The sequence below is a fragment of the Mobula hypostoma genome, chromosome 23 (assembly GCF_963921235.1).
Source record: "Mobula hypostoma chromosome 23, sMobHyp1.1, whole genome shotgun sequence".
Taxonomy (NCBI): domain Eukaryota; kingdom Metazoa; phylum Chordata; class Chondrichthyes; order Myliobatiformes; family Myliobatidae; genus Mobula; species Mobula hypostoma.
Genome location: NC_086119.1, coordinates 48,844,041 through 48,871,033, shown reverse-complemented (window position 1 = coordinate 48,871,033; position 26,993 = coordinate 48,844,041). Strand labels below are relative to the sequence as shown.

At 42.2% G+C, this 26,993-nt stretch overlaps 1 protein-coding gene across 4 annotated transcripts in view; it reads left to right on the top strand.

Annotated features, from left to right (window-relative positions):
* Positions 1–26,993, top strand: part of srrm3 (serine/arginine repetitive matrix 3) — a 417,679-nt gene that overhangs the window by 100,251 nt on the left and 290,435 nt on the right. For all 4 annotated transcript variants that reach the window (XR_010015899.1, XM_063031472.1, XM_063031471.1 and 1 more), the window contains exon 3: positions 15,101–15,202. Coding sequence is in view for 3 of the 4 variants with exons in the window: in XM_063031472.1 (XP_062887542.1) it covers positions 15,101–15,202 (102 nt within the window). In the remaining variant the exon portion in view is untranslated. The remainder of the gene's footprint in view (positions 1–15,100; positions 15,203–26,993) is intronic.

Below are 26,993 nucleotides of genomic sequence, written 5' to 3'. Positions count from 1 at the left end.
CTAGATCTCTTACTCTTAGTGGCGTTATAATAAAAAGTTTGAGAGTCTCAAGAAGGTACTTATTATATTTACACTGTTCAGACTGGAGTTTGGGAGAACATGTGAACTTCTGCAAATTCTGTAAATCAAGTGCGGTTCATTTCACAGCCGTGAATTGTGCACAAGGTTCAGAAATAATACCAGTGACAAGGTCAGCACACATCTCAACACAATGAAGGAGGGTAAGGAAGGTTATGTTTTTAAAAATACATGATCCATCAATGTACATTATTTCCTGAGAGGGAGAATTACCAAACTCCACTTGGCATTCAGTGAAACGATGACCTTCCTGAGGTGTTTGGTCAACAGCCCGAAGTAGCAAAAATGACAACAGAAAATGCTGCATGTACTAAGCAGGACAGGCTACAGAAGGAAAAATACAGTACTTATCAGAAAAGAATAGTAGAGCTCTTTGTCTCTTTTCCAGTTCTGACAAAGGTCTTCAACCTGAAATGATAACTCCGTTCCTCTTCTCACATATGCCTCTTGCTCTGCTGAGTACGTCTAGAACTTAACGTTTTCATTTTACATTTTCAGCAGGTTTTTTTGTATTCCCAAGTCTGAAATATTACCAGTTTCTCTCTGACCAAAGGCGAATTTAGTGAATAAATTTGACAGAAAGCCAACGCAATATTTCTCTGGTACAAAATTTTATAGTTTAATCAGTTTTAATGCTTACTCCTATATATAGAACGCATTCAACCTAAGGACAGGTTTTGAGTGTTGCTGCGGTTTAGACTAATCTGGTAGGAGGCAAAACAGCTGAGGAACTTATATTTTCCAACAGACTGCAAGGTTATCAAGAAAAATTAGAGTCATTTGTGTCACACAACTAAATTTCTCCTTGCTCTAAATATCAATAATCAGGGATAATAAACAAAGTAGAAGAACGGCGGGTCAGGCAGCATCTGTGGAGGTAGAGTGATGGTTGGCATTTCAGGTCAATACCCTGCATCAGGACTGAGAGTGTAGAGGGGCAATAACCAATATAAATGGTGAGAGGAACAGAGTGCCAGGAGGTATGGAGAAAGTTGACCCTACCAGTCTCCACATCCTGTACATTATCCCTTGTCATTTCCGCCAGTTGCCGTGGGATTCCACAAGTAGCCACATCTTCCCTTCTGCACCCTGTTCCTCAGGGATCACTCTCTCCACGACCCTAGACAATGAAGTGTATCGGAGTCTGGAACAGCATTAGGCATGCCTCAGTCTAGGAGCAATCTGTTGAGACTACGAGACGGGGTTACTTGTATGACAGACTACATAAACAGCATGCAAAGGGCAGACCTAAGCTATCCCATAAACAAAGATCAGATCTAAGCCCTGCAGATCACTCCACACACAGGCAGTTAAATTAAATTAAAATCAAATTACTCAACGGGAGAGGAAGCTCCATGAATATCCCCATTTTCAATTATTGAGGAGCCCAGCACAACAGTGAAAAGAGAAAGCTGGAGCGTTTGCAAGAATCTTCAGCCAATTCACTTCATTCCATGTCATATCAAGAAATGACTAAAGGCACAGGATAAAGCAAAGGCTATGGGCCCTGACATTCCAGCAATAGTACTGAAGACTTGGGCTCAGAACTTGCTGCCCCCTTGTCCAAGCAGTTGCAGTACAGCTGCAACATTGGTATTTATCTGGCAATGGGGAAAATTGCCCACATTTGCCCTCGCCATAAGAATCTGAACAATCCAGCCCAGCCAAGCCAAGCCCAAGCCCTACTACATTAGTGTACTCTGGATCATCAGCAGAGTGATGGAAGGCATAATTGACCCATAAAGGTGAAATGAAAGTATCTGACCATAACATCAAGAAAGCATTCTGGTTAAAATGGAGTCCGTGGGAAAGCCCCTCCACGGGTGGAATCATACCCAGTGTATAGGAAGGTGGTTGTGGTTCTGAGATTTCAACCACAGGACATTTCTGCAAGAGTTCTCAGGATAGCGTCCTAGGCCCAGTCATCTTCAGCTGCTTCATCAGTGACATTCCTTCAATTGTAATTTCTGAAGTAGGGATGTTTGCTGATAATCGTACAATGTTAAGCACCATTCCAAACTCCTCAGGTAATGAAGCAGTCCACGTCCAAATGGTAATGGGTTTAGTATTGTCACATGTACGGAGATACTGTGAAAAGCATCTGTTTGATTACCATCCAGACAGATCATTCCATACATAAGTACATCAGGTTATACAGAATTTAAAAAAAGACAATACAAATTTCAGTTTTACAACTACAGAATTAGCATTTAAATGATTGATAAACCTCTACGTCCATCTACCAAATGATAAATGATATTTGTTAAACAATCCCAAATGATAGCAGCTCCAGATTTTGATTGGATTGTTCAAACCATGTAAAAGGATGACAAAAGTATCTTGAGCTTTTCCCCTCTGCATCTTAAGCTTGGCTGTTTGTAGTTGTTAATTTCTTCCAGACTGTTGTCATGGTGATGTTCTGGGTGATTTATTTCCCTTGAGATAAAGTTGCAAGTCTGTGATAAATCTTGCACAGATAATTTAAGAACTGGTGTTGGAAATCGTATGATGCAGTAGCCAGTTTTGCAAATAATAAATGTAAAGCCTGAATCAGTTGTGCCCATAATCTTCTGCTGATGCATGTATGTTGATATCTACCATAAAACTGCTATTTACACAAAGTAAATATTAGTTGAGCTTGGGAGCTTGGTTTCAATCTGCGATGCACTAGAGGCCAGGTTACATACGGGCAACAAAGAACAAGAAACAGGTACAGAACATATCAATAGGTCATGATAGGACCAGGAATCCAATCCATCAATAAATGTCTTTTGTTGCAATACCTCAAGGGCACACCCCACCCTACCATCAGAAGTATCTACAGGAGGTGCTGCTTCAAGAAGGCAACACCCAACGTCAAAACTCCCCACCATCTTGACCATGACATCTTGCAACCACTGAGCAGGTGGCGTAGAAGCCCGAGCTCCCATACCACAGGGTTCAAGAACGGTTATTTCCCTTCAACCATTTGGTCTTGAACCAACAGGCACATCTCTAATCACCAGGGTTCAGCAATATAATGTATTTTTTTCTCTTTGCACATTGGGTGTTTGAAGGTCTTCTTTTCTTTTAATGGGATCTATTGTGTGTCTTTGTTTTGTGGCTGCCTGTAAGGATACGAATCTCAGGGTTGTATCAAGCATACATACTCTGACAATAAATGTAGTTTGAACTTAGGACGTTATGACCACTTTGATCACTTTACTCTGAAATAGAATTTGTATTTTGTTTTGTTGCAATTGTTTTCTCTTATGAAAAGTTGTGTATAGTTTATGTTTAATATCCTATTTTTCTTGTGAATACTGCTTATATTATGCTACGCGCCTGTGATGCTGTGCAAGCAAGATTTTCATTGCAGCTTTGTATATACATGGACTTGTGCAGATGATAATAAACTCAACTTTGACTCTTTCTTAAGGGCTTGGAATATTATGTGACACTTAAAGCAGAAAAAGAAGTGAAATTCTTACCTCTTCAAACATTATTGATGTATCATACAAGCAAGCACATTGAAAAAAATCACCCAGTATCATACAGTTCTATTATTGCTTAATTTAAAACACTTGCGAGGTATCCAAAGTCCTGCCAACTTGCCACCCTATGATGATGAAAGTTAACAGTGAGATCCTGGTAAAAATGGACCATTTCCTACATCTCAGGAGCCACCGCATAGCAATGGTAGACATCAGTGATGCCTTTCACCACTGCCTTCAATGCTCCATCACAAACAGGTTGATTGAGGGAGAGAAAAATCAAGATCTCACATATGGCACATATGGATCAGTAGTGATCCCTTCCCTCCATTCCACTTCTGAAACCTGGACTGCCTAGTGCAGGCATCTCATGTCACTGGAAGGATATCACCAATCCTGGCTCTGCAAAGGCAGCATGCATTTAAGGCGGGGTATGCAACATGTAAAGGAGAAGTGTGGGCACAGAGGGTAGTAGGTGTCTGGAATATGCTACCAGGAGTGGTGGTGGAAAAGATAGTGGGGTTTAAGAGGCTTTTAGATAGGCACAAGAATTGCATGAGGAATGGAGGGATAAGGATCATGTGCAAGCAGAAGAAATTGAGTTTACTCTGGCATGGTGGTCAGCAAAGACACTGTGGGACAAAGAGCCTGTTAGAACATGGGACAGTACAGCCTGCTAAATGTCCTTCAGCCTGTGATGTCAAGGTGAACCTTTCATCTACTCTAAGATCAATCTAAACCTTCCCTCCCACATAGCTCTCCATTTTTCAGTCGTCCATTTCATTCGGCCATTACGAATCTCTTAAGTAACCCTAATGTATCTGCCTCTACCTAACCTGGCAGTGTGTTCCAAGTACTTAACATTCTCCATGTAAACAAAAAAAATCTACCTCTGATATCCCCTCTATACCTTCCTCCAATCACCTTGAAAGTATTTTCTCTCATATCAGCCAATGCCACCCTGGGAAAAAGACACTGGCTGTCCACTTTATCTATGCCTCATCATCTTACATATATATCTATCAAAAAATCTCTTATCCTTCTTCACTCCAAAGAGAAAAGCCCTAGCTCGCTCAACTTTTCCTCATAAGACAGACTCTCTAATCCAGGCAGCATCCTGATAAATCTCCTCTGCACCCTCTCTAAAGCTTCTACGTCCTTCTAATAATGAGGTGATCAGATCTGACAATCTGACACAATGCTCCAAGTGTGGTTTACCAGTGTTATAGAGATACAACATTACTTCACGGCTCTTGACTCAGTTCCCCAACTAATGAAGGCCAACATGCTATATACCTTCTTAGCCATCTTATCAACTTGCACAGCAGCTTTGAGGGATATATGAACCCCAAGATCTCTTTGTTCCTCCACACTGCTATGAATCTTACCATTAACCTTTACTCTCTTCAAGTTTGACCTTCTAAAGTGAATCACTTCCCACTTTTCTGGATTGAACTCTATCTGCTACTTATCAGCCCAGCTCTCCACCCTGTCTGATAACCTTCTACACTATCCACAGCAACACCAATCTTCATGTCATCTTCAAACTTTCTAGACCACCTTTCCATTTCCTCATTTAAATCTTTACAAAAATCTCAGAGTGCAGGGGTCCCTAAACAGATCCCACTAGACATGGACCACCAGGCAGAAATCTATCTACTACCAGCCTCTTCCTTCTGTGGGCAAGCCAATTCCAAATCCGTGCAGCCAAGTTTCCCTGGATCCCATGCCTCCTGACTTTCTGAATGAGCCTTCATGGAGAGCCTTGTCGAAGACCTTATTAAAATCCATATGCATTCTGCTGTGTTCTATGTTCATGTTCACTACAGAGATAAGCAAGCCACCTTCAGTGTCAAAGGAAATCATAAAAAACTTCGGTGACTAGAAATGTGAAACAGGCAGAAAATGAAATAAGCACTTTAATTCACTTGCCTTCTCCAGATAAAACATGTAGTTATTGACACTTCTGAATTCCAACCATTGCTGGAAGTTAGTAATAAAACATCAAACATTTGGAAATGCCAGTAGTTCAGCATCTAGCTCACCATGTAAGGTTTGCTGTGTCCCCTTTCCACCCATTGGGACCTCAGCTTCTGCCAGCCTTCTCGTACATTAGGCCTCCCTCTCCACTCACCTAGGCCCTAGTTTCCACATTACTTTTCCATTCAACAGCACCCTGGTTACCACACTGTTAACACCAGAGGACTCCAGTTCATGGCTCTCTCTAAAACAACAGGGCCCTGATTCCTACATGCTCTCTCCACTCATTGGAGCTAAGATTCTTCATCTTCCTTTTCATAAACTTGGGTCCTATTCCAGCTCTGTCATTCCACTAACTGGGACCCTGGGATTCAGCACTCTCTATCCACTCACCCGGTCCCCAGTTCCCACATTCCTTTTCCACTCATTAGGGCCCCAGTTCATTTTCTGCCTTTCAACTCCCCTCAGATCCCAGTTCATAAGTTCCTTACCACACACTTGGACTCTCGTTCCTGCAGCCCTCTATCACTCACAGGGGTTTCTCTTCCTCTGTTTCACTTCAGTTCACCAGGAGCCTGGCTCCCATGCTCCCTTTCACTCTACCTGATTCACTGGAAAATTCATTACCCCTCTATGTCACATCCTGAGAAAAGGGAATTTAAAGACTGTTCAGGTACTAATAATATCCAGTCTGGCACCAGTAAAATCCCAAGCCTGCAGGATTATGAGAGTTTTGCTGCAAGTGGAACAGTTTTGGATTCAGTCCTGCCTATGCCTACTCTCCCAACTATTTTTCTGGGACAGGGCAGTACAGTAGTGTAGTAGGTTAGCACAACAGTACAGGTGACCTGGGTTCAATACCCACTGTTTCTGTAAGGAGTTTGTACGTTCTCCCTGTGACCGAGTGGGTTTCCTCCGGGTGCTCTTGTTTCCTCACACATTCCAAAGACATACCAGTTGGTAAGTTAATTAGTCATTGTAAATTGTCCCATGATAAGGCTAGGATTAAATCGGGAATTGCTGGGTGGCAACCTCAAAGAGCTGGAAGGGCCTGTTCCCCACTATATAAATTAAAAATAAATCAATACATCAGTGAATGCATCGCTCCTGATTCCAGGGGCAGGAATGGTTACTTCGAGCGCCAGGCTTCAGATGTTTCAGAAAGGACAGTGAGGGAGGCAAAAGATGTGGGGGTGTGGCACTGTTGATCAGAGATAGTGTCATGGCTGCAAAAAAGGTGGATGCCATGGAGGGGTTGTCTACGGAGTTTCTGTGGTGGAAGTTAGGAACAGGAAGGGGGCAATAACTCTACTGGGTATTTTTTATAGACCACCCAATAGTAACAGGGACATCGAGGAGCAGATAGGGAGCCAGATTCTAGGAAGGTGTAATAATAACACGGTTGTCAAATATTGATTGGCACGTCCCTAGAGCGAGGGGTTTAGATGGGGTAGAGTTTGTTAGGTGTGTTCAGGAAGGATTCTTGACACAATATGTAGATAGGCCTACAAGAGGAGAGGCTGTAGATCTGGTATTGGGAAATGAACCTGGTCAGGTGTCAGATCTCTCAGTGGGAGAGCATTTTAGAGATAGTGATCACAATATTATCTCCTTTACCATTGGAGAAAGATAGGAACAGACAAGTTAGGAAAGCGTTTAATTGGAGTAAGGGGAAATGTGAGGCTACCAGGCAGGAACTTGAAAGCATAAATTGGAAACAGATGTTCTCAGGGAAACGTACGGAAGAAATGTGGCAAATGTTCAGGGGATATTCTGCGTAGGTACGTTCCAATGAGACAGGGAAAGGATGGAAGTGTACAAGAACCCTGGTGTACAAAGGCTGTTGTAAATCTAGTCATGGAGAAAAGAAGAGTTTACAAAACATTCAAAAAACTAGATAATGATAGAGATCTAGAATATTATAAGGCTAGCAGGAAGGAGCTTAAGAAAGAAATTAGGAGAGTCAGAAGGGGCCATGAGAAGGCCTTGGCAGACACATTAAGGAAAACCCCAAGGCATTCTACAAGTATGTGAAGTGCAAGAGGATAAGACGTGAGAGAATAGGACCAACCAAGTGTGACAGTGGAAAAGTGTGTATGGAACCGGAGAAGATGGCAGAGGTACTTAATGTGTGCTTTGCTTCAGTATTCACTACGGAAAAGGTTCTTGGTGATTGTAGGGATGACTTACAGTGCACTGAAAAGCTTGAGCAGGTAAATATTAAGAAAGAGGATGTGCTGGAGCTTTTGGAAAGCAACAAGTTGGATAACTCACCGGGACCGGACGAGATGTACCCCAGATTACTGTGGGAGGTGAGGGAGGAGATTGTTGAGACTCTGGCGATGATCTTTGCATCATCAATACAGATGGAAGAGGTTCCAGAGGATTGGAGGGTTGCGGATGTTGTTCCATTATTCAAGAAAGGGAGTAGAGATAGCCCAGGAAATTATAGACCGATGAGCCTTACTTTAGTGGTTGGTAAGATGATGGCCTTGTGAAAGGCAGGTTGTGCCTTACGAGCCTGAGTGAATTTTTTTGAGGATGTGACCAAACACATTGATGAAGGTAGAGCAGTAGATGTAATGGATTTCAGCAAGGGATTTGACATGGTACCTCATGCAAGGCTTATTGAGAAAATAAGGAGGCATGAGATCTAAGGGGACATTGCTTTGTGGATCCAGAACTGGCTTGCCCACAGAATGCAAAGATTGGTTGTAGATGGGTCATATTCTGCATGGAGGTTGGTCACCAGTGGTGTGCCTCAGGGATCTGTTCTGGAACTCCTGCTCTTTGTGATTTTTATTAATGACCTGGATGAGGAAATGGAGGGACGGGTAGTAAATTTGATGATGACGCAAAGGTTGGGGGTGTTGTGGATAGTGTGGAGGGCTGTCAGAGGTTAAAGCGGGACATTGATTGGATGCAAAACTGGGCTTAGAAGTGGCAGATGGAGTTCAACCCAGATAAGTGTGAGGTGGTTCATTTTGGTAGGTCAAATATGATGGCAGAATATAGCATTAATGGTAAGACTCTTTGCAGTGTGGAGGATCAAAGTGATCTTGGGGTCTGAGTCCATAGGACACTCAAGGCTGCTGCACAGGTTGTCTTTGTGGTTAAGAAAGCATACGGTGCATTGGCCTTCATCAATCATCGGACTGAGCTTAGGAGCCGAGGGGTATCGTTGCAGCTATACAGGACCCTGGCCAGACCCCACTTGGAGTACTGTGCTCAGTTCTGGTCGCCTCACTGCAGGAAGGATGTGGAAACCATAGAAAGGGTGCAGAGGAGGTTTACAAGGTTGTTAATACAAGAAAATCTGCAGATGCTGGAATTTCAAGCAACACACATAAAAATTGCTGGTGAACGCAACAGGCCAGGCAGCATCTATAGGAGGAGGTACAGTTGACGTTTTGGGCCGAGACCCTTCGTTAGGACTAACTGAAAGAAGAGATAATAAGAGATTTGAAAGTGGGAGGGGAAGGGGGAGGGGGAAATCCAAAATGATAGAAGACAGGAGGGGGAGGGATGAAGCTAAGAGCTGGAAAGTTGATTGGCAAAAGGGATATGAGAGATCATGGGACAGGAGGCCTAGGGAGAAAGAAAGGGGGAGGCGTAAATCCCAGAGGATGGGCGAGGAGTATAGTGAGAGGGATAGAGGAAGAAAAAGAGAGAGAAAAAATATATATAATAATAATAATAAATAAATAACAGATGGGGTACGAAGGGGAGGTTGGGCATTAACGGAAGTTAGAGAAGTCAATGTTCATGCCACCAGGTTGGAGGCTACCCAGACGGAATATAAGGTGTTGTTCCTCCAACCTGAGTGTGGCTTCATCTTTACAGTAGAGGAGGCCGTGGATAGACATATCAGAATGGGAATGGGACGTGGAATTAAAATGTGTACCCACTGGGAGATTCTACTTTCTTTGCCTCCCCCTCCCACTTTCAAATCTCTTACTATCTCTTCTTTCAGTTAGTCCTGATGAAGGGTCTCGGCCTGAAACGTCGTTTGTACCTCTTCCTATAGATGCTGCCTGGCCTGCTGCGTTCACCAGCAATTTTTATGTGTGATACAAGGATGTTGCTTGGATTGGGGAGCACGTCTTATGAGAATAGGTTGAGTGAACTCGGCCTTTTTTCTTTGGAGTGATGGAAGATGAGAGGTGACCTGATAGAGGTGTATAAGATGATGAGAGGCATTGATCATGTGGATAGTCAGAGGCTTTTTCCCAGGGCTAGAATGGCTACCACAAGACAGAACAGTTTTAAGGTACTTTGAAGTAGGTACAGAGGGGATATCAGAGGTAAGTTTTTTTACATAGAGAGCGGTGAATGCATGGAATGGGCTGCCGGCGACGGTGGTGGAGGCAGATAGAATAGGGACTTTTAAGAAACTCCTGGATAGGTACATGGAGCTTAGAAAACTAGAGGGCTATGGATAACCCTAGGTAATTTTTAAGGAAAGGACATGTTTGGCACAGCTTTGTGGGCCAAAGGGCCTGTACTGTGCTGTAGGTTCTCTAGGTTTCTATGTTCATGTAGATCATTCCCCCTGCCAGCTTCTACCCTGTTCTCATCTTCACATAGTTCATCTCTGACTCTACCTTGTCCTTTCAGTATCTCTCTGTTAACATCTCACGGGATAAACTAGTCACAAATACCTAATACACACTCAGAGACTTCCATATCTAGCCTAACAATACCTCTCCCACCCTGCCTCCAATAGAGACCCCCCCCAAATGTTCTGATGATGACATATTTCACAGTGATGCCTCTGAAATGTCTTTCATTTTTAATTTTCTTGAACAATGGCATCTTCTCTACATTAGGGACAAAGTCTTTGACAGTATCTTTGCACCGCTGCTTTAAATGGTACGGTAGCATAGTGGTTCTCTCAATGCTTTACAGTACTAGTGAGCTGGGTTTAATTGCTGCCACTGCCTGTAAGGGGCTTGAACGTTCTCCCTGTGACCACATGGGTTTCTTCCGGGTGCTCCAGTTTCCTCCTACAGTCCAAAGACGTACCAATTGGCAGGTTAATTGGTCATTGTAAACTGTCCCATGGTTAGGCTGAGGTTAAATCCGGGGTTTGATGGGCGGTGCAGTCGACGGATTTATTCTGCACTGCATCTCAATAAATAAATGAATGAATAAATAAATACATAACTAAATAAACCCCTCCCCTGGATAATCCTTCCAGATGGAACAGTGATTCATGTGCATTTCCTCCAGTCTCATGTATGCATTCACAACGCAGTCTCCTCTACAATGGAGAAACCAAATGCAACTTCCGTGATTGCTTTGTGGAGCACCTATGGGTTCAGTCTGCAGAAGTGACCCTAAACTTCTGGCTGCCTGCCATGTTAATTCTCCATCCCACCATCCATTCTGGTTTCTGTGACTGTGGCCTCCACACTGTTACCAGCAACCCAATACAAACCTGAGAAACAAAATCTCATCTTTTGTCTGGGCATATTGTAGCCTACAGAACTCCGAATCAAGATCTCCAACTTTACGTAGCTCACTCTCTCTATTATCATTTGCATTGCAACTGGCTATTCTTCCCTACCTTAATTTTGACACAATTTTCTTTATTCAATTTGTATATTCTGATCTGCTGAGAATGCCCTACAGCCTTGCTATTTACAATATATTACACGTTACAGAGACAAAATGCTAGTATGCACCTCTCTTAATGTATTTGGAGTCATTCTCCCAATGATATTTCTTTTCCTAGGCATTTAGCTTCTCTCTTCCCAATTCTTACGAAGTGTGTTGGACCTGAAAAGTCAATTTTTTCCTCTTTCCACAGATGCAGCCTTTCTGATGAGTATTTCCAAGATCTGTTTTTATTCCAATGTCAGTGTCCCAGTTACTCTCAGACAGCTGCACTGGACAGGCCACATCTCTCACATGGCTGCCTCCTGAAACAGTTATTGCATTCTGAACTTCACCAGGAGGACAGAAAAATATACTGAACGGTGGGCTGAAAGCTCTCCGAGAAAGGTGAACATCCCACTAACTCTTGGTAATCATGAAACAATGCTCATAGAGTCATAGAGTACTATGGCACAGGCCCTTCAGCCCATCTATTCTATGCCAAACTGTTATTCTGCCTAGTTCTATTGACAAGCACCCGGACCTTAGCCCCCCATATCCCTTCTCTTAAATATTTCACCTTTCACCCTTAACCTTGGACGTCTAATTCTATTTCCGCATAACCTCAGTGGAGAAAACCTGCTTGTTTTTACCCTATATATACCCCTCACAATTTTGTATGTAACATCTTCTCCAACACTCCAGAGAGTAAAGTTGTGACCAATTAAATCTTTCCCTATAACCTAGCTCCTTAAGTCCTGGCAACTTCCTTATAAATTTTCAATGTACTCTTTCATCCTTGTTGATATCATTCATATAGGAAAGTAATGAGAACAGAACACATTGCTCCAAATTTGGCCTCACCAATGTGTCATAGAACTTCCAACATAAAATCCCAACTCCTGTACACAATACTTTGGTAGTCAATCTGTGCCAAAAACTCTTTACAACCCTATCTACAGTTTGTGCAATGATCCTTTCAAAGCATAATGGATCTGTATTCTGAGATCCTTTTGTTCTCAGTGCCCTTCTGTTACTGTATATGTTCTATCATGGTTTGTCCTCCCAAAGTTCAAATCTTCACCCTTGTCGGCATTAAATTCAAAAAGGCTCAGCAGAGGTTGTATTTCCTACGTCAACTCAGGAAGTACAACCTGCCTCAGGAGCTGTTGATTCAATTCTATTCAGGAATAATTCAGTCTGTTCTCTGTCCGTCCATCACTGCCTGGTTTGGATCAGCTACCAAACAAGACAAGAATAGACTCCAAAAACCGTCAGGGCTGCGGAAGGGATTATTGGTGTGAAGCTGCCCTCGATCCAGGACTTATATGCATCTAGAGTCAGGAAGAGAGCAAGCAACATCATTGTAGACCCATCACACCCTGGACATCACCTGTTCCAACCCCTTCCTTCTGGCAGGCGCTTTAGATCACTGTATGCCAGGACAAATAGGTACAAGAACAGTTTCTTTCCGTATGCCATCAGTCTTATGAACACTTGAATTTTAGTCTATTATAAACCAAGTCCACCTGTACATACACAGGTATACCTCATTGTATATAGTTCACAATTATTTGCACTATTGTTTTGTTGGCTTTTTGATTCTGTACAGCGAGAGCTCAGGGAAACTGGCATCAAATTCCCTGTATGTGTCCACATACTTGGTGATAATAAAGGATTCTGATTCTGATTCTGATTCCACTTGCCATTTTTCAGCCTATTTTTCCAGCTGCTCCTGATTCCATTGCAAGTTTTAATAGTCTTTCTCACTGACCATTTATGCCCCCAATTTTGATGTAATTCACAAACTTACTGATTCAGTTTACCACATTTTCATCCAAATCATTGATCTAGATGACAAACAATAATGGACCCAGCACCACTGGTCACAGTCCTTCAGTCAGAGGAAACCATTTACTACCACTCTCTGGCTTCTGCCTCTAAGCCAAGTGACTGAACCTCCTTGACGAGCCTTCCATGAGGGACTTCATTAAAGACCTTGCTAAGGTCCATATAGACATCATCCTCAGCTTTTGCGTCATTAACTTTCCTAGTAATCTTCTTAAAAAAAACTATAGGATTGGGTAGAAGCCATGTTGACTATTCCTAATCAGGGCTTGTCTATACAAATACTTATATATCTGATCCCTTAAAATATCTTCCACTGATTTGCCCACTGTTGACATCAAGGTCATCAACCGAGAATTTCCTGGCTTATTTTTAGTGCCTTTCTTAAACAATGGACCACCAATTCCCCTACCAGGGTCCCTGCAATTTCTCCAGTAACTTCCAACAAGGTTCGAGGGGACACCTCATCAGTCCCTAGGAACCTCTTCGCCTAACTTGCCTGAATACGACAAGCACCTCTTTTTCTGCGATCTGAATATGGTTCATGACCTCTCTGTTATTTTACCTCCCTTCTATGGATGCTGTATCTTTCTCGAGAGTAAATTCAGATGTAAAAACATATATTTAAGATCTCCCTCATCTTTTGGCTCCATGCATAGATGACCATACTAATCTTTAAGTGGACCAATTTTGTCCCTTACTATCCCTTCGCTCTTAATGTACCTGTAAAAGCTCTTGGGATTCTCCTTCACATTGTCTGCCAGAACAAACTCATTCCCTCTTTAGCCTCCCAATTTCCCTCTTAAAGTGTTCTCTTGCATTTCTAATACTCCACAAGCACCTCTTTTATTTCTGCTGATACCTGCCGTGTAGCTCCTCCTTTCTCCTCTTAACTAGGGCCTCAATATCCATCAAAAACCAAGGTTTCTTAAATTTGTTAGCCTTACCTTTTATTCTAACAGGAACATATTTCACTTGAAGGCCTCCCCCTTACCAAGCAGCCCTTTGCCCGGAAACAACCTATCCCAATCCACGCCTGCCGGATCAACAAAGAACGTAAAAAATTACAGGCTGAATGTAGGCAACTTTGGCCCGCAATGTTCTGCCAATTTTAGTGTACCCTAAAATCAATCTAACCCTTCACTGCTACATAATCCTCCATTATTATATCATTAAAAAAGGCCATTTTCCAAATTAGAATCTCAATCTGAGGATCAGTTCAATCCTTCTTCATAATTATCTTAGAAATAATGGAATTATGATTGCTATGATCTAAGTGTTCCTTTGCACCCACCCTGTCTCATTCCCTAACAGGAGATGCAGTATTGCACTCGCTCTAGTTGGGACCTCTATATACTTAAGGAAACTTTTTATGGATTAAGGAAACTTTCTTGAACTCATTTGACAGATTCTATCCTATCCTGTCCTTTTACAGTATAGGAGGTCCAGTCAATATGTGGAAAGTTAAAACCACCTACTACCACAACCTTATTTTTTTCTTGAAACAGTCAGCTATCTCTCTACAAATTTGTTCTTCTAAATCCCACTATTTGGAAGACTATACTATAATCCCATTAATGTGATCATCCCTTTCTTATTCCTCAGTTCCACTCATATAGTCTTAGTAGACAAGTGCTCCACTCTGTACTGTCTGAACACTGCCATGATTAGTTCCCTGACTAGTAATGTGCAGTCTGGGTTTTTCTTCTTCAGCTATGTTCACGTGGCCAAGTGTTTAAGGCATTCAACTAGCGACCTGAAGGTCGTGAGTTCAAGCCCCAGCTGAGGCAGCATGTTGTATCCTTGAGCAAGGCACTTAACCACACAGTGCTCTGCGACGACACTGGTGCCGAGCTGTATCGGCCCTTGGACAACATCGGTGTCGTGGAGAGGGGAGACTTGCAGCATGGGCAACTGCTGTTCTTCCATACAACCTTACCCAGGCCTGGGCCCTGGAGAGTGAAGACTTTCCAGGTGCAGATCCATGGTCTCGCAAGACTAACGGATGCCTTTATATTATATGTTCACTCTCCATGCTCTGATTATAAACATTCAGTTTTCTCTTGTCTGTGGTGTGTACTGTCTTGGTTACTCACAAATTTAATCTTCTATTGCTGTTTCAGGTATACCCCGGAAGAAATTCGTCAGAAAGTTGGGACTTTCCGACAAATGCTGATGGAGAAGGAAGGGGTGTTAACCAAGGAGAATCCACAAGAACGTTATATGTAAGTGCGTGCTCCTTTGGCAAATTAACCAGAATCTGTCCGAATCATTAGAGGTTGGAATGTACCTTCATTGTAGGGATGTATTCCCTTGTGTATAGATTATTTGATAGAGTATACTGAGTGATTGTGGTGTTGGGTGCCGTCTAAAGTTATCATAAAATTAGTGCTGTGTCATTCACAGTGAGAACCTCTTCTCACAAAAGGCAACAGAAATCTGGACCTCTCAAGGAGATGTTGATGTTAGGCCAATTGAAGAATTAAACTCTGATGCAGACTTTGTTTATCCAAGGGCATAGTTATGGAACCAAATTGAATAAGTGAAGATACAGATCAGCCACAATCAAATTGGTTGACAAGGTGGCTTCAAAGTGCTGAATGACCAACTCCTATTCCTGTGAATGAAGAGAAGGTGTTTTGTCATTTTAAAATGCAATTGCGTTATATACCCATTATTTTTCTCACCAAAAATTGTTAAGAAACTGCTGACCACTGCTATTTTACACCTTTGGTTATTTGCAACAATAGAAGTTGTAGTTTATTTTCCAGTAAAACTGGGTAGTTATTTCAAGTCATAAATTTTATTGTCATTTAACTATATACATGTTGTTACGTACCCCGTAACTGGGTTGCCAAACCAGCAGAAATGGACCACTTAGTTGGAGTCTGGATTACTGGAACTAAGAAAGCTTTATTAAAGAAATAAGCAACACAGTACTCTAATCATAAGGATATAAATGCAACAGGTTAGCAATGATAAAACACACATGTACACAGAACTAGGATAATAGGATCAATCAAGCTCTACCGCAGTCTAGGGGTAAAATGATCAGTCTCAAGTGACACAGAGTTAAGTTCAGTTTAGTTCAGTTCGCAGTAATCGCTGTTGTGCCGTTGGGGAGAGAGAGAGAACGAATGAATATGCAAATCGGATTCCAAACAGACCTACGATATTCCTCACAGTTAGCTTTCGGGCGAGCCCTTTGTAATGTCTTCTGAGGTCACCGACTGTGACCCCTCCGTTCCGGATACGATCGTTCTTCTGCGGTGAACCCGACACCCAGGAAAGGGCGGACACACGCACCGGGTTCCCGCCGACCGCACCTTTCCACCCTGTGCGTCTATGGCTGGTCCCACGACCAGACCTCCAAAACACCCACCAACTTGTGGGCGCACACCGCTTCCAGGGTCTCATTACCTCGTGGTGTTGTGGTGTCTGTTGCCTTAGCGAACCTGTCCCTTTTATCCCCCTGCTGGGGTATCGCCTGTCCATCAAACTTCAAACAGTTCAGGTTCAAAGCAACCGGTCTTGACAATACTCGGAACTGTGTCTCCCTTTCGTTAATCTCTCTCGTCCTCCATTAACATTTCTGAATGTTCCCCCATTGTCCTCTTATCGGCATCAATCTTCTGATAATTTGGTCTGTTGTCACAATGTATACCGTCAGACGAGACAATGTTTCTTCGAACCGGGGTGTAAAGCACTTAATAATACTAGGGGCCCTGTGTACACAAAGCTCTTTATAAATATCCTTGATGAATGGTATGGAGACCCCTATGATCCTCTCAGCTGTACTAACAGTCTATTGAAGGGACTTCTGGTCCGATGCTTGGTTGCTCCCATTCCAGACAGAGATGCAACAAGTGAAGATTTTACCAGTTTTGCTCCTATAAATGCAGTAAGAATGGGGGGTGGGGAGCCTCACTTTCCTGAATCTCCTTAGGAAGAGGAGATGCTGCCATGCCTTCTTGTTCAGGGAGGTGATATTAAGGGACCAAGAGATGTCATCTATGATGTGAACTCCCAGGACCTTGATGCTCTTAATTCTCTGTACAGAGAAGTCATATATTTACAGAGGAGGCCGTTCACCTGCACCTTCCGGAAGTCCACAATGACTTCCTTGGTCTTCTCTACATTCACACTTAGGTTGTTCTTCTCACCCCAATCCACCAGCCGCTTCACTTGCTTCCTGTACTCCAACTTATCATTGTTGATGAGGCAAACCATTGTTGTGTCATCTGCAAACTTCATGACATGGTTTAAGCTGAATTTATAGGATGTTTCAGCAATTGTAAATGGAACTTCCCACCTCGAGCTCTTTTTAACTATATTTCACTCTTTTTCATCAAGCACCAAAGATTTACTTCCCCATATTTAAATTCTACAATGGTAGTGAATGATTAGGTAAGTTTTCATTAATGTTTTTAATTACTTTTAAGAATGGATTTATCTACAAGGCACACATGTTTGAAATATTGAATTAATGGAATTATATGAAATGCAGTATGTATGCATATAAAATGCTTCATGCACTTTATATAATTATGTGAAATATATACATAAATCTTCTGTATGTGGTAATTAAAACCCCATTTATATTCTTCTAGCGTGTTATATGCGCGCTTCCTGAAACAGTACATCAAACCACACTCATGTTTACTAATTTTATTACATTAGGCAAGATCAGTTTCACCATGTTATGAAAATTACACTAAGGAAAAATATATTTAGTCATGTTGACTTCTCTTTTCAGCACAATCTAAAAGTGTTACCTATAATTTTATTCTGGTTGTTCTACCTTGTTACAGTGAGGTGATAGAATAATGAAGTTACCAGACCAGTAAACCAGAGGCTTGTGTCTACCTATGGTAGCCATGGAATTTGAATTTAGCTAATCTAATGTTAAAATAGCCGCTACTTTTATTAATGACGACTACAAAATTACCAGATTGTTGTAATAACCTGCTCTGTTCACTAACGTCCTTCTGGAAGTCAATCTGCCATTCTTACCGAGTCTGGCCTATAAGTGTTTCCCGATCTTCAGCAAAGGGGTTAACTCATGTCTGTCCTCCAAATTGTCCTGGCATGCCACTCTGTGCCAAGTGTTGCTTCTACTGTCTCTGAAGTTTCAGGATCTAGGCTGGTGGCTGACAAGTAGTTCTACAGTCTTGGCAGCTCATCAGCTACAATAAGCAATAATGGTCAACACCTCGCATACCCTTCACCTATCTCTCCTAGAGCACTTTCTAGCCCCTTGAAGGGATGCGAGTCTTTCTCGCTGTACACATTATAACCACAGGCGAGTGTCCATTCAAAGATCTGCACTGCCACCTTGGTTTGAAGGATTACCTCAGCCACTACCTGAGCCACATGTTACTGCACTGACTTCCAACAATGAAGGTGATATACTTTAGTACAGGTTACCATCAGTTCATGCACAGGCTACTGGAAACACTTGCAGTTGAGACGCAGAAACAGGGAAATGATTGTGACCGGCTCTTCTCATAGCAGTGGAATCTTTGCATGGGTCCTCACCCACTGCTGCACAAGTTGAATTACTGCCACACATCACCATCAGTTGAGTTTCTTTCCTCTTAACTCCTTCCTGGTTCTGATCTATTCAGATAGACACACGAATAAGCAGAGGATGGAGGGATATGGATCACGTTCAGCCAGAAAGGATTTAGTGTAGTTTGACATTGAATTCAGCATCGTAGGCCTAAGGGCCGTTTCCTGGGCTGTACTGTCCTGTCCCATGTTCCACGTTTTGTCTTTTTTACCAACAGTGGTGCAGATAGTAAAGCTGCTGTCTTACAACTCTAGTAACCCAGCAGTGCTGCTTGTGTGGAGTTTGCATGTTCTCCCTGTAACTATGTTCGTTGTTTCCACGTGCTCCAGTTTCTTCCAACATCCTGAAAAGGTGTTAATAGGACACTCTAAATGTATTTATTTATTGAGATACGGCACAAAACGGGCCCTCCTGACTCTTCCAACCATGCCGCCCAGCAATTCTTGGCCTAATCATGCGACAATTTACAATGGTGCATGGGAGGAAACCGGAGCACCCGAACGAAACCCGGGCACCCAAAGGAAACCCACATGGTCATGAGGAGGACGTACAAACTCCTTACAAGCAGCCGAGGGAATTGAACCCGGGTCCCCTGTGCTGCAAACCGTTGTGCTAACCACCACAGTACTGTGCCACACTAGTGTGTAAGTGAGCGGTAGAATCTGGGGGAAGTTGTGGGCAATGAGGGGTGAATAAAATGGGTTAAGTATAGGATTTGCATGAAATAGGTTCTCAGTTGTTGGCATGGACTCACTGGGACAAAAGGACTGGAAAGGAAGGGGGAAGATGCCAGAATTTAAAGGTGGGAGAAGGAAGATGAAGCCAGATGGGTGGGAAACGTAAAGGATTGGAGAAGAAGGAATTTGATAGGAGTGGAGAGTGCACCATAGGAAAAAGGGAAGAAGAAGAGTCACCAGAGGAAGGTGATAAACAGGTGGGGGGACGAGGTAAGAGGCTAGAGTGGGGAATACAAGGGGGGGGGAGTGGGGGAAGGAAAAACATTTTTTTTACTGGAAGGAGAAATTCACGTTCATGCCATTGGGTTGGAGACTACCTAGACAGAATATGAGGTGCTGCTCCTTAACCTGAGAGTGGCCTCATCATGGCAAAAAGGCGAGGCTATGGACCTAACATGTCAGAACAGGAATGGGACTGGGAATTAAAATTGTTGGCCACCGGGAAATTCTGCCTTCGGTGAATTGAGCAGAGGTTCTTGACAAAGCAGTCACCCAGTTTACGTCAGGTCTCATGAATATGGAGGTGTCCACATCAGGAACACCAAATAGATGACCCCAACAAGATTGCGGGTGAAGTGCTGCCTCACCTGGAAGGACTGTTTGTGCCCTGAATGAGGGTAAGGGAGGAGTTAAATGGGTAAGTGTGTCACTTGCAAGGGTATGTGCCAAGAGGGAGATAAGTGAGAAGGGACAGATGGACAAGGGAATCATACAGAGAGTGATCCTAGGGAAAGTGGAGAGTGGAGGGGAGATAAAGATGTGTTCGGTGGTAGGATCCGATTGAAATTGGCTGAAGTTGCAGAAAATTATGTGTTGGATGAGGAGGCTCATGAGTTGATAGGTAAGAGCAAGAGGATCTCTATCCCTGTTAAGGCAGCAGGAAGATGGGGGTGAGTGCAGGTGTCCAGGAAATGGGGGAGATGCTTGTAAGATCAGCATCAATAGTAGAGAAATGGAAACCCTGTTCTTTGAAGGAGGAGAACATCTCTGATGTCCTGGAAAGAAAAAATATCATCCCATGAACAGAGAAGGAACTGAGAAAAGGAAATAGCACTTTTACAAGAATCAGAATGGGAAGAGATAGTCAAGAGAGCCATTACAAGTTTACGTGAACAAGTCTGTGCATTTCAAAGGCAGTTTCCTCACTTTACCTCTGAAAAGACAGTGCTGAATCTCCATTTAATCAAATTTCTACATAGTTAATTCTAGGTGTTGAAAGATGTTGGATTTGTTCCAAAATGGTACCTGATCCAATGCCATCACTGATTTTGATGCCTTTGCTTTTTAAGAAGTTGATTCAGCTTATGCCAGGAGACTGGGTTAGCAAAATGCAACTTTGTGTCAGATGGTTTGATGAGGACATAGTGAGTTCTGAATATGCTTTGCCTTCCATCAGAACTCTTCCATTCACTTGATGTTATTTCTCACATGGCTTTGTCAGGTCTCTACAATAAGGGATTAAGTGAGCTGCGGGGTGTTGATGGGTTTTGAACATTAGACTTGGGTTCAAAAAATCAGGTATTTCTCTTAGATAATGGATACAAAAAGTAGAACTCTTCATTCTCCTAAATCAACAACTGTTATATCATGGGAGCAATATGAAATGAATTGTCTCCCTTCCCACAACATTCCAATGTACAATTTAATACAAGAACTCATATATGGAAGCAATGCAGGAAGAGCCTTCCTTTTACCTTCATTATTACATATTGACAAATCTACAATGTATATAACAGGAAGAATATGAAACAGAAAGTTATTGATTTACTTCTGAAAGAATTCTTGCCTTCATGCTGTATTCTAAATGTCTGCTTCTGTTGGAAATGGTCATGGATGTTAAACATGCTTCAGAACAGCTGATCAACATTATTCATTGAAACTAAATAGAAGTTGTTTCCACTCACATTGCAATCCCATCCCAGAGGCTTTTATTCTTTCGTTGTGTAGCATTCCCATTGGACATAACCCCAGCAAGAATGTTTCCTTTGAAGAATACTTACACAGAAAGATGGAGTATTTTTTGTTGAAAGGAGTAAAATTGTCTATTGATTGTTCGTTTTCTAGTAAATGGAAACAAATAACACGTTGCTCATTGATATGTCATAACATTATTATTATTTACATGCTATGTTATCATTATTTTTATTACATAGACTGCAGGATACTGCAAGTAAACAGTAGTAATGAAATTGAAATCAAATTGATATCATGTGCATTTTCAGACAGGAAATCTTATTGGATATTGCAGCCCCCTTCCCACCTGAAACCACAATGTTCTCCATTCTGAAAATGCAGCCTGGCCTAGCAAGTAGATAGGTTCAGCATTTGTAATGATAACCCTCTCTGAGACTCCACTTCTCTCTACAATCTATAGCCTTTGGGGATCAAGATTGGCACTGTACTGGTAGTCCCAGGAAGGGATGGTGATATGTTTCTAAATCCAATGGTTGTCTCATTTGTAGAGGAACTTACAGGTCGTGGTATCCACAGACCTTGACCTAGGTGGCAGAAGTTACAAGTTCAGAAGATGATGTTAAAGACATTGCAGTAAGGTGGTGCAATGTATCTTATAGACAGAACAAAGAACAGAACAACACAGGGCTGGTCCTTCAGCTCACAATGTCTGTGGTGAACACAATACCAAATTAAACTCTCTTCTGCTTGCACATGATCTCTATCTCTCTACTGCCTGCCCATTCAAGTGTCTACATATGTTTTTTAAATGCCACCACTACGTCTGCGTCCACCACCATCCCTGGCAGTCTGTTCAAGGCACCTACCACTCTCTGTATAAAACTCATGCCCCATACATCTTTGAACTTCTCTGCTATGTAGGGTCAACGAAGCTTATCCAATTTGTCCACATTTGGCACATATCCCTCTAAATCCCTCCTGTCCATGCAGTTTTTTATAATGTCTTTTAAATGTCGTTGCTATATATACCCCATCTACTTTCTCTGGCAGCTCAACCCACATATGCACCCCTTTCTTCATGAAGAAGTTGCTCCTCAGATTAAGTCTTTCACTGCTCCCCTTAACGTTTTAAATTTTTAGTTAGATCAGCCCTCTAATTAGCTCTCTAATGTTTAGTTGCCTTTCTCTGGGAAAAAGACTGTGTGTATTCACCCTCTCTATACCCGTCATGGTTTTATATACTTCTGTGTGGTAACCCCTCAATCTCCTAAATTCCAAGGAATAAAGACATAGCCTGCCCAAATTCTCCTTATAACTCAAGCCCTCAAGCCCTGGCAACATCCTTGTAAATCTTCTCTTTCCAGTTTAATGATGTCTTTCCCATAACACAGCAACAATACTCAGGGTATGATCTGACCAACATCTTGTATGACTGAAGGCCCTGATTAAAGGCCAGCACACCATATATCTTCCTCACCACCTTGTCTATTTGTGATGCTACTCTCAGTGAACTGTGTACTTGCACTCCTAGGTCCCTCTGTTCAGAAACTCTTCCTATGGTCTGAATATGCACTGTGTCTGTCCTACCCTTGTCTGACTTCCCCAACTCCTCCAGTATTTGAAATTTCTACAGATTACAACTATCAACCTTATCTATGCCTCTCATAATTTTATAAACTTCTGTCTAGTCGCCTCTCAGGCCCTGGTACCCCAGGGAAAACACCCCAAATCTATCCAGCCTCTCCTTACATCTCTTACCATTTACATCCCGGTAAACCTCCACTGTACCCTTTTCAAAGTCTCCCCATCGTCACTGTACTGGGACAGCCAGATTTGATGCAATACTCCAGTATAATATATTACAAGCTGCAACAACTTTGCACTATCCGTACCAACTGTGACTGTTTAAAGTGGTAAGTAGGGTGCTGATTCTGTAGGTTACTATCTCCTGGTGTGTAATGCAATGGGCCAAATTTTATATCCAAGTTCTTCAGTCTTTTTTATTTTATTTACTGCCTACAGTGCCTACAAAATATTCACCACCACCCCCCCCCGCCCCCAGGAAGTTTTCATGTTTTATTGTTTTACAACATTGAATCACAATGAATTTAATTTGGCTTTTTTTGACACTGATCAACAGAAAAAGACTGACTCTCCAGCAGTTGGACCTATTCTTACCACAATCAATTGAAACACTTTGACTGCACGCACACAAGTCTCCAAAAACAGATTTCCATTTTAATTATGTGACTTCTAAAATCAGTTGGCTGCACCATTGATGATTTGGTGTGTCATATGAAAATGGGGTGAATACTCATACAATCAATTATTTTGTGTTTTATAAAATCCACTGTTTGAATATTGTAAAACAATAAAACATGAAAAACTTTGGGGGGGGGGGTTAATACTTCTTATAGGCACAGTAAATTAAATTCTTCCAGTATAAAAAACCTTCATTACTATGTAATTTGATAATTCGAATTATCAGGAATGGTATTTCATTACTAAACTAATCATCAAGAGGTCTGAACTAATGGTCCATAGATATGAATTCACTCCCATCATGATAAATAAAAAATTGAAATATAATTCATAAATCTGGAATATTCTTGTTCATCCATCCATGAAACTAGGAAGTCATTGTAAAAACTCATCTGGTTTGCTAACCTCTTATTGGGAATCTAATGTGCATGAACAGCCATAGATCAACATAGTAGAATGGAATTTCTGGAACCATTCCTCTGATTTTTATAAATGACCTGGATGAGGAAGTAGAAGGGTGGGTTAGCCAGTTTGCTGATGACACAAACATTGATGGTGCTGATGACATAAAAGTTGATGGTGTTGTGAAAAGGCTAGAGGATGTCAAAGGTTACAGTGCGACATCAGTAAGATGCAGAACTAGGCTGAGAAGTGGCAGATGGAGTTCAACCCAGATAAGTGTGAAATGGTTCATTTCAGTAGTTTTAAGACAGAATATAATATTAATGATAAGACTCTTAGCAGTGTGGAGGATCAGCGAGATATTGGGGTCTGTGTCCATAGGACACCAAAACTGCTGCACAGGTAGACAGTGTGGTCAAGAAGGCACATGGTGTGTTGGCCTTCATCAACCGTGGGACTGAGTTCTGAACAGCCATGAGGTAATGTTACAGCTATATAAGACCTTAGTTAGACCCCACTTGCAGTACTGTGTTCAGTTCTGGTTACCTCATTAGGAAGGATGTAGATACTATAAAGAATGCAGAGGAGATTTACAAGGATGTTTCCTGGTTTGGAGAGCATACCTTATGAGAATAGGTTGATTGAACTTGGCCTTTTCTTATTCTCACATTTGATCTTTATTTTGTAGCCTGGGAGAAATACACACTCAGCACAAGAAGTACTTTTTTGGGTCTTTAATTCCTTTATCTGTTTTAGATGTTTTAATGCAGAAAGAGGGTATCAAAATAAAAACAACAACATGAATTTCAAAAACACAGTTCCTGCTGTTACAATCTCAGCTTAATTTTGTTCCACACACTTGTGTATCAACTAGTTACATATGCAGTATGAAAACAAAACAAAATATGCAAAACCAACATGGTAGTGGCAATTCTAAACAAGACAATACAAAGGTTAGAATCCCACCAACCCTATATCTTATACACAACAAAGGTATGAATAAATATGTCTCGTCTTAACTAAGAGGTATAGCACACGTGCGCCTAACTTCTCTACTGTAGCCCACTTTAAGTGCAAGCAGCTCTAATTTCTTGCTACTATAATTCCTATTGTTCTTTTCAGCATTTCTCAGTTATTGGCTTGCATACACAATAAAACTCTTTGACACTCCCTGTTGGTGGTATAAAACAGCTCCTAGTCCATGACTGCTTGCATCGGTCTCCACTATGAAAGGCCCTGTGAAATTGGCAAAGCCAAGGATAAGTGAACTGGTCAGCTTCTCTTTGAGCAAGTCAAAGGCAGTTGACATTCCTTCATCCAGGACTGTTAACAGCTGGCTTGTTTTACTAGGACTCCCTCCATTAAGACACAAATTCACTACATCATGCAGGGGAAGGGAGGGGAAGAAGCATCGACTCAGACCTTGAGAGGCCTGCGAAGGGCATTTTCATGCCTTACAAGGCGCACATTGGAAGTCTGTGAGGCGCCACTCCTCGCACAGACTAGAGCAATGTGTGGTTAAGTGCCTTGCTCAAGGACACAAACACGCTGCCACAGGTAAGGGTCAAACTAGCGACCTTCAGATCACTGGACGAACACCTTAACCACTTGGCCACGTGCCCAACATCATGCAGCAGACCTACAATCTTTGACAGTCCTAGAATGAACCATCTATTATAACTACAAAAGGTGAGGAATGTTGACCGTAGATGGTATTGGCCACTCCTGAACTGTCAAGATCTTCTCAAGATCTGTGCCTGTCCCCTTGGTTGATATCTGGTGTCCTAAGAACTTGACCTCTGACTGCATAAAATGACACTTTTCCAATTTCATCTTCAGACCAGTCTCCTTGAGGCACTAAAAGCAAGCCTCTCCAAGTGTTCCTGGAAAGTCTGTGAATATGCACGAATATCCAGGTACACAAGCATAATTAGGAAGACTAAATCACTTATGGTTGCCTACATGAGTCTTTGAAAAGTCACCGGCCCATTGCAGGCCCCAAACAAAGAGATTCATACAGACCAAATGGGATCAAAAAAGCAGTCTTATGCCTATCTGCCTATCATGCTCCTCTCCCACCACTTGGTGTTAGCTACTCATGAGATCTATCATTGAGAAAAACTGCAATCCCTGCAGGCCGTCATAACTCTCATTAATACACGGGAGCGGGAGCACATCCTCTTTGGTCTTAAGATCAATCTCTGATAATCTACATGCAATCTTACGCTACTATCAGCCTTTCATACTAACAATACAGGTGAGGCATGCACACTACTACTCTCCTGAATAACAGATTCCTTCGACAATTTTGAGATGTGCTCTTTCATATCACTGTACTGACTGGGAGGAACACGATAGCATGGCTGTGAAATGAACTCGTCCTCAATTAAATTATCTTCATGCTTGACTTTGTCAGTGTACCTAAGATCTTCATCTTCAACTGCAAAGAGATCCAGGTACTTAGCCAGTAAAGCTCTTAGCTGAGCTTGTTGTTCTTCACTACCTCCAAAATCGAGCTCATCTAGAATTGACTTTAACCTGTGGTTACTACACTCCTCCTTTACACCAGCCATCACTCGTTAAGTGCCAGCTGAGATCCAAGGAAACCTTACAGCACATTGTTGATCACCATCTACGCACTGCACCTTTGACAGGATACCCAACCAGGTCCCAGGTGAGAGCCATACATCCTCTCGACAGAGGTTTAAAACCTGTACTGGTACTGTACAACTACAAGAGTCAATGCGTATGGGAGTGTCTATAAGATATCCCGGTGGAGGGGTGTTAAGTGGGTCAAGTAACATCCCATTGTCACTACCAGCATCTCCATTGGCCTTCCTAGCCACAATGGGAACTACAGATTCAGCAGGTATGTGCTCAGTATCTTTTCCGGATACTCGGACTATTGCTTTCTTTTCAGTAGTGTGCATCTGCACTTTCTGGAAAACATCTCTCTCATCAACATCCAACTTTCCTTCTAGGGTCATGTCAAATTCAGCGTAGACAAGTTGCCTGCATTGGCTTTTAACGTTCATGCCTACAATGCATGGGATGGGTTGTTCAGTGCTGACAGGAACCCTGACTACTAGAAAGCCACAGTTGGGAATCTTCATGCCCATCGCTTGAACC